The sequence below is a fragment of the Brachionichthys hirsutus genome, unplaced genomic scaffold (genome assembly GCF_040956055.1).
Source record: "Brachionichthys hirsutus isolate HB-005 unplaced genomic scaffold, CSIRO-AGI_Bhir_v1 contig_863, whole genome shotgun sequence".
Lineage (NCBI taxonomy): Eukaryota > Metazoa > Chordata > Actinopteri > Lophiiformes > Brachionichthyidae > Brachionichthys > Brachionichthys hirsutus.
In genome coordinates, this window is record NW_027180390.1 from 104,340 (window position 1) to 121,029 (window position 16,690).

Genomic DNA, 16,690 nt, shown 5'->3' on the forward strand with positions numbered 1-16,690 from the left:
GCCTCCCCGATTCCTTTGTCTTATTTGTTCTAGACTCCTTGTGATATGATTTCCCAGGCTGTACCTGTTATTGAGATGATGAATGGATTAGAGAAGCCAATAAAACCTTTTGTTACAAAAATAAAAGTGCATGTGTGGGATTTTTATCTCAATAGCAGAGCTGAAAATCAGATGACCTGATCACTGAATATAATACCAGGTAAGTCACCTTTCTAAATTGTCTCTTTCACTGTTTCTGACAGGGGCAGCAAACAAAAAAAAATCTTGTTTATTTGTAGAATTAATGAGTCAATAAAGTCTCACTTTTGTCCTGTGTTTTAGAGTTAAAATACATATAAAAGTAAAAGTAGGCTACTGGCCATCTAATATATTTTTTATTGCTTTATAACCTGTTTAGTAACCATGATACGTTATTCAATCTAAATTGCCCTTCTACAAACTGAGGAACAGAGAGAATTTGTAGTGGCATTAGAAATGCTCAAGTGAATTGCTTCAAAGGTTGGCAGGTTAAATATTATATACTTTGACATGTAGACTATGTCTTCCTGTTGTACCGTATGACAAATGAAATCTAGATTTGAGCCTCTCTATAGCTTTCATCCTAACAGCGACAGACTGATGCATTAAAACACTAGGGTGGCAGTAGCTCAGGCTACAGGTGACATCACCTTACAGTGGCACAGACCCTAAAATGATCAAATGAGACCCTGCCACCAGAAGATGGGGTTGTTACACTGACTAACTGCAGTAGCAAAAACTAGTTCCTCAAAATGTTTTTGCATGTCATACAAGCAGCCCACAATGTACTGTAAAGGTAATCTTTATCCGTTATATGGAATAAATATGAATACACGTTGGATTAATTAATATAGGTTCTTCCCTTCTACGTGTGCACCATCCTTTTCAGTTGAATCCAAATATGTGAGTTGCTTACACAAATTAGTCTAAAATGATGACGAAAAAATAAAATAAAATCCTTCCTCTTTGTGTTCAGGAAAATGTAATTAATTCCTGCATTCACCCCTTAATCCTGATGCATTCCAAGATTTAATGGGTTCTTCTCTGCCAGATAATACAATAGAGCTGAATTTGAATCTGCCAAAAAGGAGCATATAAAGAATGGAAAATAGTGAATTAATAAGAATCCAGTAATACACCTGATTCTGAAGTGAGAAACTCTACATAACTACTGAGGAATGCATAAAAACTAAAATCTGCTACACTTGATGTGTTTATTTTCTTGTTAACAGTTTTTTGGGGGGGATACATGAATGGATGAATGAACCATTATGCGGAAGCAGAAGTTTTGTTCCTTCTTTTCATACTCTGTTTGGTTTGTTCCTTTTCTTGATAAAGCTTTGGAGACATCATGTCATCTGTTTTATTAGCTGCCTTTTCTTCCTCCACCCCCTCATTAACTTTTTATGTTGACAGAGCAGGGTGGAGTTGAGTTGAGGATGGCCATAACCGTGTGTGACTTTGGACCGACAGTCAACAAAGGAAACGAGAAGCAGTTATTGCTCAGTGATCTACGCTGGTACTCCTAAAAGCAATGTGTTCATAAAACCTACTTGTAAAAAGAATGCTTTAAAATGTTAAGCTTTTTTTTGTTTTTTTTAGATGAGCACATACTAGTGAGCTATTTCAACTACACTGAAAAAAAAAGACATTTGTCACACTGATTTATACGTAACTGAGATGATATGTACTCTATGGGTGGCGATGCATGATAACTCAGAGTTTACCTTCCTGTGTCAGTTCTTTTCAACCACGCTTCCTTATTATTCTATTTTTATCTCATATTTTATGATGTCTTTTAACCAAAGGTCATATTATTATATTGTCCCACCCAGTTCTATTTGCCACAAGACTTCCAGGACAGAACTTTAGTCATGGTTTAAATTGGCCTTTGAAATGATGCCTAAGTACTTCTGTTTTATGTGTTTACAGCTATAGAGATAAGTTCAGCCCCCCCCAAAAAAAAAAAAAATATGTGCATGACATCACTTACCAGAGATGTTGATCTGATTTTGAACCCTGATAATGATGTCTGTCAGTACACCTCCCCGATATATCACATCCACCTACGTAAATATAGTATAATGTACTGTATGTCATTATGTTTATTGGTCTTCATATGGTATCATTAACTCCTGACGAAGTCTGCAAACAAACAGTTTAGCGCCTTAGACTCTGTTATCCGTTTTCTTGGAAACCAACTAATGTGAGCTCAGGCTCAGGCATTCAAACACTTATGAGTACAAAGGCAATTAATAGAATAAAATAATCATCATCTCCGGGCCAGTTCCTTTGGGGTTTATATTTAATCATTGAGCATGTAAGGCTTGGATTGTGGTATCATTTAATGATATTTTCAGGGCAATTTGATTATTCGCTATGTGGCTGATTAATCTTTTCACACTACAGCCTCCCCTGTTATAGCTTGGATTGGTCAACTCCCAGAATGTTCTCTGGACATAAACTAGCTGCCAATCTATGGGTGATAAACAGACTTTACTGGGTGGGAAATGTGGGTTACTTAGTGACACTCTGCTGCCTTCGGAGGAGTGGCTTATAAAAATTGTCATTGCACGACAACTGAGCCTTCATTATCCAGGTCTTCAGGGCACTAAAGCCTCATACACGAATATTCCTCTTTGATGTTCTTTCTTGGGACGGTTTTTCAGTAAATGACCTTCCGATGGCTCTACAATTAAAGCACCTCTTTGTCCTGTGGCTTGTTGCAGCCTGTCTTGGTAAGTTATCGAAGTGTTTGTTAAAATTAAATTCTAACCATGAAAAAAAACTCATCATTATTAAATTCTGTTAACTAGGATGCTTATAGGTCCAATTAACAGCATAACTTCATAACAACGTTTTATTTTTAAATCTGATGTATTGATTTATTATTAAAAGAAAACCTTTTTTGTATGTTAAAACTCAGCCTTTTAGACAGTCAGAATATGAGTGTACATTATATTTTGACTATTAGTTCACCATATATCAGGTAATAAACAAAAGTTCATTCTGCTGGCATATATTTCCATCAAAGCATATTATTTGATCATTAAATACTGACAATCATATACTTTACCTGAATACGTCTTATAACGAATAATTTCCTTTCTCTCATGTAATCAGTCCTTCTCTCAGCCAGACATTAGAAACTGTGGAGCTCATTTCAGTAGAGTTGTTCTCCTTCATGTCTGTTGGTCTTTAACATTTTCAGCTTCAGGAAAAACAGCAGAAACAATTCCAGCGACAACAACAGTTCCGACTGAAGGAACAACAACAGAAACAATTACAGTGACAACAGCAGTTCCGACTGAAGGAACAACAACAGAAACAATTACAGTGACAACAGCAGTTCCGACTGAAGGAACAACAACAGAAACAATTACAGTGACAACAGCAGTTCCGACTGAAGGGACAACAACAGAAACAATTACGGTGACAACAGCAGTTCCGACTGAAGGGACAACAACAGAAACAATTACAGTGACAACAGCAGTTCCGACTGATGGGACAACAACAGAAACAATTACAGTGACAACAGCAGTTCCGACTGATGGGACAACAACAGAAACAATTCCAGCGACAACAACAGTTCCGACTGAAGGAACAACAACAGAAACAATTACAGTGACAACAGCAGTTCCGACTGAAGGAACAACAACAGAAACAATTACAGTGACAACAGCAGTTCCGACTGAAGGGACAACAACAGAAACAATTACAGTGACAACAGCAGTTCCGACTGAAGGGACAACAACAGAAACAATTACAGTGACAACAGCACTTCCGACTGAAGGGACAACAACAGAAACAATTACAGTGACAACAGCAGTTCCGACTGAAGGGACAACAACAGAAACAATTACAGTGACAACAGCAGTTCCGACTGATGGGACAACAACAGAAACAATTACAGTGACAACAGCACTTCCGACTGAAGGGACAACAACAGCAGTTGTTCCAACAACAGCTGGAACAACCAGCGGAAGTTCAAGTGCACCTTCTTCAACACCTTCAGGTAATTCCACTTAAGGTCAACTTTTTTTTTCCTTATTTCAGAGATGCCCACACAATGTTGTAATTACATATTCTGTTGCATAATTTCTTCACTTTGACCTAAAAGATCCTTGCGGAGCAAATCAGTGTAGCCGCGGGAGCACCTGCCAGCCACGTGCTAATCAAACCTTTGTGTGCTTGTGCCTGCCTGGTGATTTCTACAATAACATTAGCAAAAGCTGCGAAAATGGTGAGTACTGATGTTTAAGTGCATGCCACCACTATGTAACTGTTACTTCATGGAACTTTGTGAATATAGTTATAACTGTACTGTCAGGCCAGTCACCCTTGTAAGCGCTTTTAGAGGATCAGTGCTAAAAGCATAATACCTACAGTATATAGAATATAATTAAGAATTTAAATAAATGTTTGAAATGGCCTGTTATCACATCATATTTTTCTGTTTTAGCCAAAGTATTTCCTGGACAGCTAACCCTGCCTAAATCAAATCATTCTGACAAAATATACGACAAAACATCAATAGAATTTTTGGAGGTTTCAAAACTTATTGAAGATGTGGTAAGAACTCATGTTTCTCTTGTTATTAGTGTGTCTTGATTTTCATTTCATTTCATACTGCTTGTATATTTACACCGTAGCGTTTGATGCCTCATCGCCTTCATTGACTGTGATATTTAATGCTGATTTTCACCTTTTACTTTTTCAACAAATCTTTGACTCCACATCGAGCTGTGGTTTCCTACTGCAAACATAGAGTTTACAATCCTGCTCTGTAATGCACAAATTAGAAAAGAAAAAATATTTGTGCTTATTTCGTTCACTGGAAACAACGATAGCAGATATGTGTAATTGTAAAACTACCTAGTGCTGTACCTATTTTTCAAACATTCCTGTATTAAGTTTTAGCCAAGGAGTATCCCAGTAAAATAAATGCATTTTCTTTCCAAAACAGCTATTTGTTATTTTTTCCAACCCTGATTACCTTGGCTCTACATTGTTGGAACTCAGGTGAGTCTCTGGGTGACAATGTGCTTAACATTCTTATGTCTCTGTCTTAAATTATACTTCCTCCACATATCCGATTTACAATAAAAAAAATATTATTTGAGCTATTTTTTTTCTTATACAGGCCCATGAAGAGCAAAGATCGGTCAAGCTCAGAAAATTGGATCAGTGCAACTGTAGAGATCGTATTCAAAGCATCCGCTTCCATCAAAACAGTGGATGTTGAGGCGAAAATTGAGGAATATATTCGCTTAAATTGTTCTGAGTGTATTCTGTCAAATGGCAGTTTTTCAAGTAAGAATATTTCTGTATATTTTGTGCCGCTGCGTTCATTGCTTAACCATGTTTTTTCCCCTCATTCAAGATGTAAGCCTGTGCAACATGGAGGCCTGTGATGAGAAAACTATGCAATGCAACTCAGAAGATGGATCTTTTAACTGCACCTGTTTGGACACCTATGCTAAAACGAACTTCAGCAGCAGAATATGCACGTGTAAGAGTGTTTAACCTGTGTGTGTGTGTGTGTGCGTGTGTGTGCCTGTGTCAATCCGCACGTCAAATTAATAACCTCAAACCTTTCTCCTTTTCTAGCTTGTCCCAGTGGCCAACGAGCTGTGGATTTTGAATGTGTTGGGTAAGTGCTTAAATTTCATCACATATATTCAGAAAAATATCTATCAATCAATGTATTAATTAAAAACTAAACAACATTTCATGTGAATCATCACGGGGAGGGAAAAGCTGTGGGTATTGACGATAAATGTGTGTCGGTAAACATGTTGGATATTAACAAAAATTGGAAGTTGAACATCGTCTTGTCTTTCAGTTGTCCGTACGGTTATTCTGGTTTCAACTGCATGGAATGTGAGTATAGATCATGTGTTTGACAGTGACGGCGACAAAAATAAAACTATAAAATGCATAATGGTCATAGTTTTTCTAAAGAGTATACAAGCTCTTAAGATTAAGATACTGTATAATGCTTTTCATCAGGCAAGTATAAATTACAATATTCTTCATCTTCAATCCAATTTCTGCTCATATACAACATCCTAATATAATTTTGATATACATTATGTTCTGGCAAAAATATAATCCTAATGACAGTAAAAGTTTAAAGACAACATGTAAGACTAAAGTGTTTGTTAAGTGTGCCGTTCAACCTAATTACTTATTCAGGCCTATTGATTTAATAAATAACATTAAACTATGGACTGCAGTGGATTTTTATGCTTGCCGTAAATCAGGAAGTAGGTCGGCTTAAATATTTCTAAGGCAATTTTAACTGTGTTATTGTCTTTGTTAGCCTGGAAGCTGGCGGTTCTAGTCGTTGGCACCATCTTTGGGATACTGGTGCTCCTCATAATCATTATTTTGCCTATAGTGGTGTGCAGGTGAGTTTCTCGTCTGTTCCCCAATACACTTACAATTTAATATTGCCTGTGCCAAGTATTTGCAATGTTTCCCTGCTTGTTAGTGTCACACATTCATCTTTATGCCCGGTATATTTAACCTAAATCCTTTTTAAAAATACATGTAGACGATGTAACAGTATCGACAGTCACATGAGGTACCTTCTTTTCAGGACTTCAAAGAAGAGCAAAAATGCAGATGAAGTTCCATTGGTTAGTAACCGTGTCTCCAATGGCCACGCAGCCTTGGCTGACGCCTTGAACAAGACTGGCGTGCCTCGAATCCCACGAGCTGCAACCACCATCAGCTGGGACAATAAGAACAATCTGGAGATGACTCAGAGCAATGACCAACAAAACTACCTTCCTGTAAGAAACCATCTGTGTTTGATGTGCAGTGAGATTAAGTTTAAGAAGCATCAGTAGATTCGGGATGAAAATGAAATGAAAATTACACTTTTTTGGCCATTATGACACAAGGAAACGTCTTTTCATTCTAGCGAATATACGAAGACGAAGATGACATGACACCATATGCTCGATCCAAGAGCGGCCTCCCTAGTCAACGATCAATCAACCCATATGCCCAGAATCCATCCGAGATGAACTCTGCGTCAAGTAACGGCCAAAGCAACCCTTACTACACGCACGACAATGGAGGACGATTCTAATAACAGGAATCCACAAAGGACACTACCAGAACCAGAATTTACTGGAGACACCTCAATTACCATTAATAATGCTTACATCTGCACACCATTAATATGATATGATAATCAAAGGCATGAAAAAAGTACTAATTATTTGCTATTTACTGTTCTAGAAAGTAACCCTTAATGCTCACACTTTAAATTCATCTCTGACCAATAATAAGCTGTCATGAAACATATCTGTTTTGCTTTGACTAATCCTTGTGAAAGGTTTATTTATGAGACATCCTGTAAATCTTTTGAAATTTGGTTTTTCATACAATCTCTGATGTTCTGCAGCATCAAATCAAACTGGATCCACTTGTAATATGTAATATACAGTTCTCGGATCTGAAAACAATTTTGATTTTACGTTTCTTTATTTTTTTGTTCATGGGAAAAATCAAAAAAAATTGAACATTTATATAATCAGTGTCATGTCAATAGGCTAGTGTGTAATTTGAGTGAAAATAGGAATTTTCCCACGAGGAATAATTAACACTGGTAATCCTTCTACTTTTAATGAGGATGAAGTCCAGATATGAGGATGTTATGTTTCCATGCCAGTTAATGTCTTGATTATATGTAAAATGATTTTAGTTTATAAAGAATTACACTTATTTGTGAATGAGGTGACAATCTTTTATTATATTGAGTTACTGCATTCAATGAGTACCGATAATTGGTGTTTAAAAAAATCTACATTTATGACCACTTTCACATTTTATTGAAAATAAGATGGTACTTGAAGCTGAATTTAAAAAATAATGCTTAAATAAATGAAATACTATACCACTTATTGTATTGTATTTTCCTCTAACACACACAATATCATATAATTCATTCATTCATCTTCCAAACCGCTTCGTCCGTTATCGGGTCACGGGTCATGCTGGAGCCTATCCCAGCAGTCAATGGGTGAGAAGCGGGATACACCGCGGACGCGTCAACAGTGCATGTTTTTGGAGGTGGGAGGAAACCGGAGAACCCGGATAAAACGCACATGGACACACACAAAGTCCACACAGATGGGATTCGAACCCAGTACTTGCTGTGAGGCAACAGCTTATTATCTATTACAACTTATTGGTGATTTGACCACCACAAGCAAAGTACAATCAAGTTCCATTATATTCCACAGAAGGCAGATATTTCAATCACCAATTTCTCCAAAATTCAGCAATCGATACCAAAACCATCTTGAAATAAAGACTTGCACCATTACAGTTGACTTTAGTCTCAGCTCTTTCCCTCTGCTGTGAGAGAATTCAGTAAAGACCATGTCGTAATATTTCACCAATAGTATTTTCTTTTCAATTAAATGTTGAATTTTAATTCTGAACTTTAAGTGTGAATTTATGCAGCCAGAAGATGGAGCTGTGATACTGGCAATATAAAAGCAGTTCCCGGATATTTTTCGTACAACTGGTCGTACAACTGGCTTCATCAGTGAGCGCTGGGGTGACAAAGGTGAACATGCTGGCAAAATTTGTTTGTTTTGTCACTGACTTCACGCTCTTGATCTTAATGGCTGTGTAAAAAATGTGCCTCAAATGCAGAAAGGTTGTTATTGTGGTGCACTGTTCCATGGTATTTTGCATTTGTATGAAATTATGTACTTTTCTTCATAAAACACACATTGTAGACACATTAAACTCAGGTTTGTTTGTCTCCTATATTGTAATTGTAATATATATTTATATATTTAATCCTTTGTCACATTTACAATGAAATAATCCATTTTGAATAATGAGTTGTTGTTTACTACATCTGATTCTAATTGCATATTTTTGAAGGCAATTCACATTTGGTCAAATTTATATGATCCAGCTACTGAACGCTTTCGTTTATCCTTTTTCGCCTCTTATCGTGATACAAAGTGGATTTTGGAATCAAGATTCAAGTGACAGACAAGGCTTACTTTGAACTTGTCGGCATAGATAAGACACTGTTGCCTTATCTATGCTAACACGTCTCAAGGCAGTATAATCTGTAAATGAATATAATCAGCGTTTCAGACAAAACATTATCCTTGTGAAAGTCATCTTATGCTGTATAAAGTAAAGGTTATTCATTAATATTTAAAAACTTAAATTGTGGATTTTAATTATGCCTTTCCATGATTTTAATTCAAGAGATTGACACACAACTTGAAACCTCTCGGTTCAGCTCCTTCTTCACCACGACGCACCAACACAACTGCACCGATCCGTGTGTAGTGATTGAATTTCAAGCCAAAAAGATGATTACACTGAAGTGGTGATAAAGTTCGGTTGTGCAATTTAAGCTGCCCAAACAGGATCTCCGTCACATGGCAATAATGTAATTCTAGGGGTGGTCATGGGACGATACCTCATCTAAACTGTGAAATAATTTTAACATTTCAAATATAAACATCAATGAATGGAATGTTTAAAACACAGAGTATTATTATCTAATTCTTATTTGCTTGCAGCAGGATTGTATGATCTATCATGCTTCATATGTCATAATGTCATTTGACCCACCCTTTGTTATACGTCGCCTAGATACGCAAAACAATCATATAAGTGGGTTGAGTCACTCTCTGTAACAGTCATTTTAGATTTTTGTTAGCGGTTTAATTTGCTTCAATAGACACTTCTGTGTATACATTACCATTTTTAATTAGACCAGTGAAGAATTAATGTTATAAAAGTTCTTATGGTTTTATGATAACTGGTTGAACTTCTATCAATTAATTTATTCACTTGTGTAATGCTTGACCTTTCTGTTCATTACATCATGCAATGTTCAAAAGGGTGTAGGAAGAAGCCAGGCTTATTTAAATCCTACCCCTCTTTTACAGCATTTATAAATATTAGCACTCAGCCTAATTTAACAAAAATAAATAAAACAATGATTACATCATGATTCCTAAAGACAAGAAATTAACCAATCATTTCACAAAGATACAAGTCTAAGATATGTTGTTTGTATATGCTTTTTTTAATTCATTTATATGCACACACCTTTTAAGCTTCACTTCTAGCCCATTCCATAAATTTACTCCGCTTGTCAAAACTCATTTGTTGAATTGTTGTTCTTATTTTTATTTTCTGTGAGCTAAATAACAAAGAAAACAAGAAAAATGCACTTCATTATACTGTCAATAGTGTGCCGTACTTGCATAATTTTAAGAGCAGTTTGATGATTCAGTTTTTGTCAAAATTATTTTACACACCACTTCCCAAAGATTGGCAAAACACTGGAAAACAAGCTGATCCAGTTCTTTTATCATAGATCTCGTAGTGAATTTTTTTTAATGTTTTTTCATGTTTATAGTCATGATAGCTATTCCTGTCTTAGCCTGGACAGACCTGCTCTTAGCTCTGAGATTTAGAAAAAAGAAAAAGATCTAGACAATTGATAATTGACGTGAATGATTTGACTTGACTTTCCATATTGGGAATGTACTTTAACACAATGTACCACCCTGTGACTCGTGGCTAATGATTAAAACAACTTATGACCTCTGAGGAAACATCATCCAAAGTTTCAGGGCAATAAAGACTTGTAGCTGGGATCTTTGACTGGCATTCGTTCTTGCGCTGACTTGCGCTCCTTTGGTTCTTTTCCAATGGCTCAAAAATTCAAACTCTTCTTTGTGCTGTGGTTGGTCGCAGTCAGCTTTGGTAAGTTCATATTAAATTTCAAACAAAATGATCATTTGTTAGTTTTTAAGCTATTTATTTATTTTTTCACATATTTTACATTGCTCGTATCTTCAATCTGAAATCACTGGATTTTGTTTTAAAAATGTTGCCACCCAAATCAAATCTATTATTAATACAGCTAATGTGTAAATAGTATATAAGTAAATGGTATTAAAAAGTATTAGCTATAACAGTAATTATTTTCAGCAATTGTCTTGCGATTCATGTTTTAATCAACTGATACCTTTAGTGGTGGGATATGAGACACTCCCGAAGTAAACCTAAACATTTGTTTTGAATATTAACAGAATTGTGTGTCCATTTCACAGCAGCAGCCTTTTGTTGTTACGGCTATTTAATTACTATTTGAATCTCTGTATGCATCTTTTTCATAATGTTATAACATATGAATTCCAGAGCCGTTTGAAGGGCCCAAAAATAAATGCTTTTAGTGAATTTAAGTGACAGTTAAATTTAGCTCAGAGGTTGATGGCCATCATTATCAACCAGATTGTAACTTTTAGTACGTATTAGTCATTTCCAAAACAAAACAAAAGATCTGAAATTATTGGAATTCCCCTTTTAGATGTAATTTTTATGTGAATGTCTTTAGTATCGTAGTTGAGTAGTAAGGAAAATGCTGCATTAACTCATTTATTTTCATTGAACAACAGGTTCATCTAACTCATCAACAAACGAAAAAATCCCACATCCTTCTACCACGACCACTACGCTGACACCAACAACCGAAAAAACCACACATCCCTCTACCACGACCACTACGCTGACACCAACAACCGAAAAAACCACACATCCCTCTACCACGACCACTACGCTGACACCAACAACCGAAAAAACCACACATCCCTCTACCACGACCACTACGCTGACACCAACAACCGAAAAAACCACACATCCCTCTACCACGACCACTACGCTGACACCAACAACCGAAAAAACCACACATCCCTCTACCACGGCCACTACGCTGACACCAACAACCGAAACAACCACACATCCCTCTACCACGACCACTACGCTGACACCAACAACCGAAAAAACCACACATCCCTCTACCACGACCACTACGCTGACACCAACAACCGAAAAAACCACACATCCCTCTACCACGACCACTACGCTGACACCAACAACCGAAAAAACCACACATCCCTCTACCACGACCACTACGCTGACACCAACAACCGAAACAACCACACATCCCTCTACCACGGACACTACGCTGACAACAACAACCGAAACAACCACACATCCCTCTACCACGACCACTACGCTAACACCAACAACCGAAACAACCACACATCCCTCTACCACGGACACTACGCTGACAACAACAACCGAAACAACCACACATCCCTCTACCACAGCCACTACGCTGACAACAACAACCGAAACAACCACACATCCCTCTACCACGACCACTACGCTGACACCAACAACCGAAACAACCACACATCCCTCTACCACGGACACTACGCTGACGACAACAACCGAAACAACCACACATCCCTCTACCACGGCCACTACGCTGACAACAACAACCAAAACAACCACACATCCCTCTACCACGACCACTACGCTGACACCAACAACCGAAACAACCACACATCCCTCTACCACGGACACTACGCTGACAACAACAACCGAAACAACCACACATCCCTCTACCACGACCACTACGCTGACAACAACAACCGAAACAACCACACATCCCTCTACCACGACCACTACACTGACACCAACAACCGAAACAACCACACATCCCTCTACCACGGACACTACGCTGACAACAACAACCGAAACAACCACACATCCCTCTACCACGACCACTACGCTGACACCAACAACCGAAACAACCACACATCCCTCTACCACGGACACTACGCTGACAACAACAACCGAAACAACCACACATCCCTCTACCACGGCCACTACGCTGACAACAACAACCGAAACAACCACACATCCCTCTACCACGACCACTACGCTGACACCAACAACCGAAACAACCACACATCCCTCTACCACGGACACTACGCTGACAACAACAACCGAAACAACCACACATCCCTCTACCACGACCACTACGCTGACACCAACAACCGAAACAACCACACATCCCTCTACCACGGACACTACGCTGACAACAACAACCGAAACAACCACACATCCCTCTACCACAGCCACTACGCTGACAACAACAACCGAAACAACCACACATCCCTCTACCACGACCACTACGCTGACACCAACAACCGAAACAACCACACATCCCTCTACCACGGACACTACGCTGACGACAACAACCGAAACAACCACACATCCCTCTACCACGACCACTACGCTGACACCAACAACCGAAACAACCACACATCCCTCTACCACGGACACTACGCTGACAACAACAACCGAAACAACCACACATCCCTCTACCACGGACACTACGCTGACAACAACAACCGAAACAACCACACATCCCTCTACCACGGCCACTACACTGACAACATCCACCAAAACAATTGCTACGTCCAGCCCATCTCCAACCCCATCAGGTAACTCCGCCTCCATTCATTGATCTCCTATTTGTCCCGTGTTTCATTTTTTATACACACCGATGGACATGCTTATCGTGTTGTGTATTTTTCTCCCGTTGACGCTGAAGACCCTTGTTTGCAAAACCAGTGTGGCCATGGCAGCACCTGTCAGCCTCGCGCCGATTACACCTTTGTGTGCTTGTGCCTCCCCGGCGAATTCTACAACGACATGAGTAAAAGTTGTGAGAAAGGTGAGAAAACTAGCTATAACACTGGTACTCACAGATTCCTCGCTAATAAAGGCGAGAAGACTAACATTGAAATACATTTTTAAAATGGAGTACATACAACCTTTCTGCTGTTTTTTTGTTTTCCCCCCCCTTTTTTAGCCAAAGTTTTCCCCGGACATCTAAACCTGCCTGAATTATCCTATAATGTTAACATGAGCATCAAGTCATCCAAACAATTTTTAGAGACTTCACAAAAAATTGTTGCTGTGGTAAGCGTGTCATGTCTCTCGTCTTTCTGTGTTGTCTCTTATTCATTTTTGTAAATAAGGGATAAATGTAGAAATGAACACATTGCATTTATATTTGATGTTATATGCAATATTTGTCACCCATCTTCCCCTTGATTAGGTGTGAAAATAGTTAATACTGATCTCCACACTTGCATTATTACTTAGATCTATCAAAGCAAAAAATTATCCTAGCAAAAAACTTTTCTGCATCCCCAGTAAATATTGTTTTCTTTCTGAAACACAGCTATTCGAAGTTTTTAATGAAACACCTGATTACTATGGATCGGAAGTTGTGGAACTGAGGTGAGTCTGTATTGTAGAGTATTAACTACAATATATTCCATTTGCTGACAATATAAGAAACATTTAATGTGATCTTTTTTTCTTTATATAGAGAGAGTACAACAAATGCTCGGTCAAGGTCAAAAAATAATGTCAATGCAACTGTAGAGATCCTATTCGATGCAACCTCTTCCATCAAAACAGCAGAAGTTAAAGCTACGATTGTCTCATTTGTTGAGAATAACTGTACTAATTGTCTGCTGGAAGGCACACATTTTTCTAGTAAGTTTATCTAGCATGACCACATTCCAAATCTTAATGGAATATATGATAAATGTATTGTATGCACAACTGAATATGTTTCTTTCCATCATACATAAAGACACTTCCTTGTGTGCTATGGAGGCTTGTGATAAGAAAACTATGGAGTGCCATCCAGAAGATGGATCTTTTCAATGCGCCTGTTTGGAAGCTTATGCTAAAGCGAACTTCAGCAGCAGAATGTGCATTGGTAGGAGTTTTAATTCAGTGTGCGTGTGTGTGTGTGTGAGTGTGTGTGTGTGTATTATGTAAACTGCAGCAAATCTCAAACTTTTCTCCTTTCTCAGCTTGTCCCAGTGGCCAACAAGCTGTGAATTACAAATGCGAAGAGTAAGTGCTCAAATAGCATCACATCTTCTGAAACAGTTTGCATTACATCTGGGCAGTAATTATGTTTCAACTTCATAGAGCTCACAACAGGGAGGGAAAAGCTGCGTGCATAGTTAGTGTAAACGTGTGCTGTTGGAGAGCTTGGGTATTTATCAAAATGTGTAATCAATTTGTCCTTGTTTTTCAGCTGTTATTTTGGTTATTCTGGTTTCAATTGCAAGGACTGTGAGTATATATATAAATATATGTGTTTTCACACATACCTATTGTATCACTCAATCTGTCAATGCCTTTCACTTGTTTTCATTCAGGATGCACGTCTGCACGTCTACATTTAAATCATATGCTAAATGTATGTTTCTGACCGCTGCTATATATACAGCAGATCGAATTAATGTAATTGTTAAAATACCTGAGTCAAGACGTAAAGGATTTGCTCACACATTTGTGATTCAAGAGATATTTGAAGCGGGGGGGGGTACTAAATTAATGGCATAGAATATTTGATGGTAACGGGGTCAACATTGTGCGCTTGTAACTGAGAGTCTTTTCATTGGGCTTTCTTAGCATGGAAGCTGACTGTTGTAGTCATTGGCTCCATCTTTGGGGGATTTCTGCTCATCGCCATGATTCTTTTGCCTCTAATGGCACGCAGGTGAGTTTCTCATCTATTTATTAACCGATTTCCAACCACTCATCATTACCTCTGTAAAGATTCAGCCTCAGATATCTACGTTTTTGGTTTAGATTAAAAAAAAATTGTAAGACAGCCAGGTGTTTTTACCAAACAGGCAAAATTTGAATCAAAACATCTAATCTAACTGTAATAAATTAATAATATAAAGCAAATCAAAAAAGAGTAACAGTCAACAGCAACAATAATTTGTTCTTTTTGTTTTATAGATCCTTAAAGAAGAGGTCCCAGAAGAAGGAAAATGTAGATATTGGGAAGCCTCATGTCACCCACTCTCTTCCTGAGCCAACATTTGTTAACAGCTTGGCCAAAAACCAGGGAGCTGGGATACCTAAGATTCCCAGAGCAACAATGAAAAGCAACTTGGACCGCAATGGCCACCTGGAGATGACGCCGACAAACAGCTGGCAAAACCTGGTCCCTATCGGAAAGAAGCCAGTAAATGTCCCTTTGTGCATTTGACTTATTAGTTTAGGGAACTTAAGTTGAAGAAATACATTTAATTTTTATTTTAATTTATCTTGGTTAGAAGATTAGAAATGGCTTTGCAATTCATTCACAAATAAATTATCTTTCATTTGCAGCAATTGTACGAAGATGAAGACTACGTAGTACCAATTGCTCAGACTCGACCCCAGGACAACATCAATGCTAGGACTCCCCCAAGCAACCCCTATGCCCAGAGTCGACCCCAGATCAAGCCAAGCCAAGGCTGGACCAACCCTCACTATGCGGATGATGATGGAAGACAATATAATTATTAAGGAATCAAACTTTACACTGTAAATTTACAGTAAATGACTGGCAGCAGATTGCTGTATTTTTGTAATAACAGCACAATACTATAATCAAAGTTTTGTCATTGAATTCCTGTATACTTACAGAATGTTAAATGTATTTACATCTATGCATCCTAGATTTTTACGTTCTTTGTATGGCACTTTACTGGCACCTTTTCATTTGGAGCTATAGCCAATGCAAGCGTACAGTGCAGGGACAGGGAATCAAACCACCTGTCCTTAATAATAATGGAAAAATGTAATAGTTGTTGTTTAAAATGTAATAGTAAAATAAAATATTTGTTTTTGATGAGTAACAATACATGTTCAAATTTCATTCACCAGCTCCAAATACGTTACATTAATGTTTTATTATAATTTATGTAAAATAGTTATT

General features: G+C 37.9%; 1 protein-coding gene across 1 annotated transcript; it reads left to right on the plus strand.

The window, feature by feature from the left end:
- The first annotated feature begins 5,418 nt into the window (after positions 1-5,418).
- On the plus strand, positions 5,419-7,883 carry LOC137914480 (protein HEG-like). Its single transcript, XM_068758018.1, has 6 exons — positions 5,419-5,530; positions 5,629-5,671; positions 5,864-5,901; positions 6,344-6,431; positions 6,623-6,818; positions 6,950-7,883. Exons 1-6 carry the CDS (start codon positions 5,419-5,421, stop codon positions 7,118-7,120), a joined length of 648 nt encoding a protein of 215 aa, XP_068614119.1. The 3' UTR covers positions 7,121-7,883.
- The last annotated feature ends 8,807 nt before the right edge of the window (positions 7,884-16,690 follow it).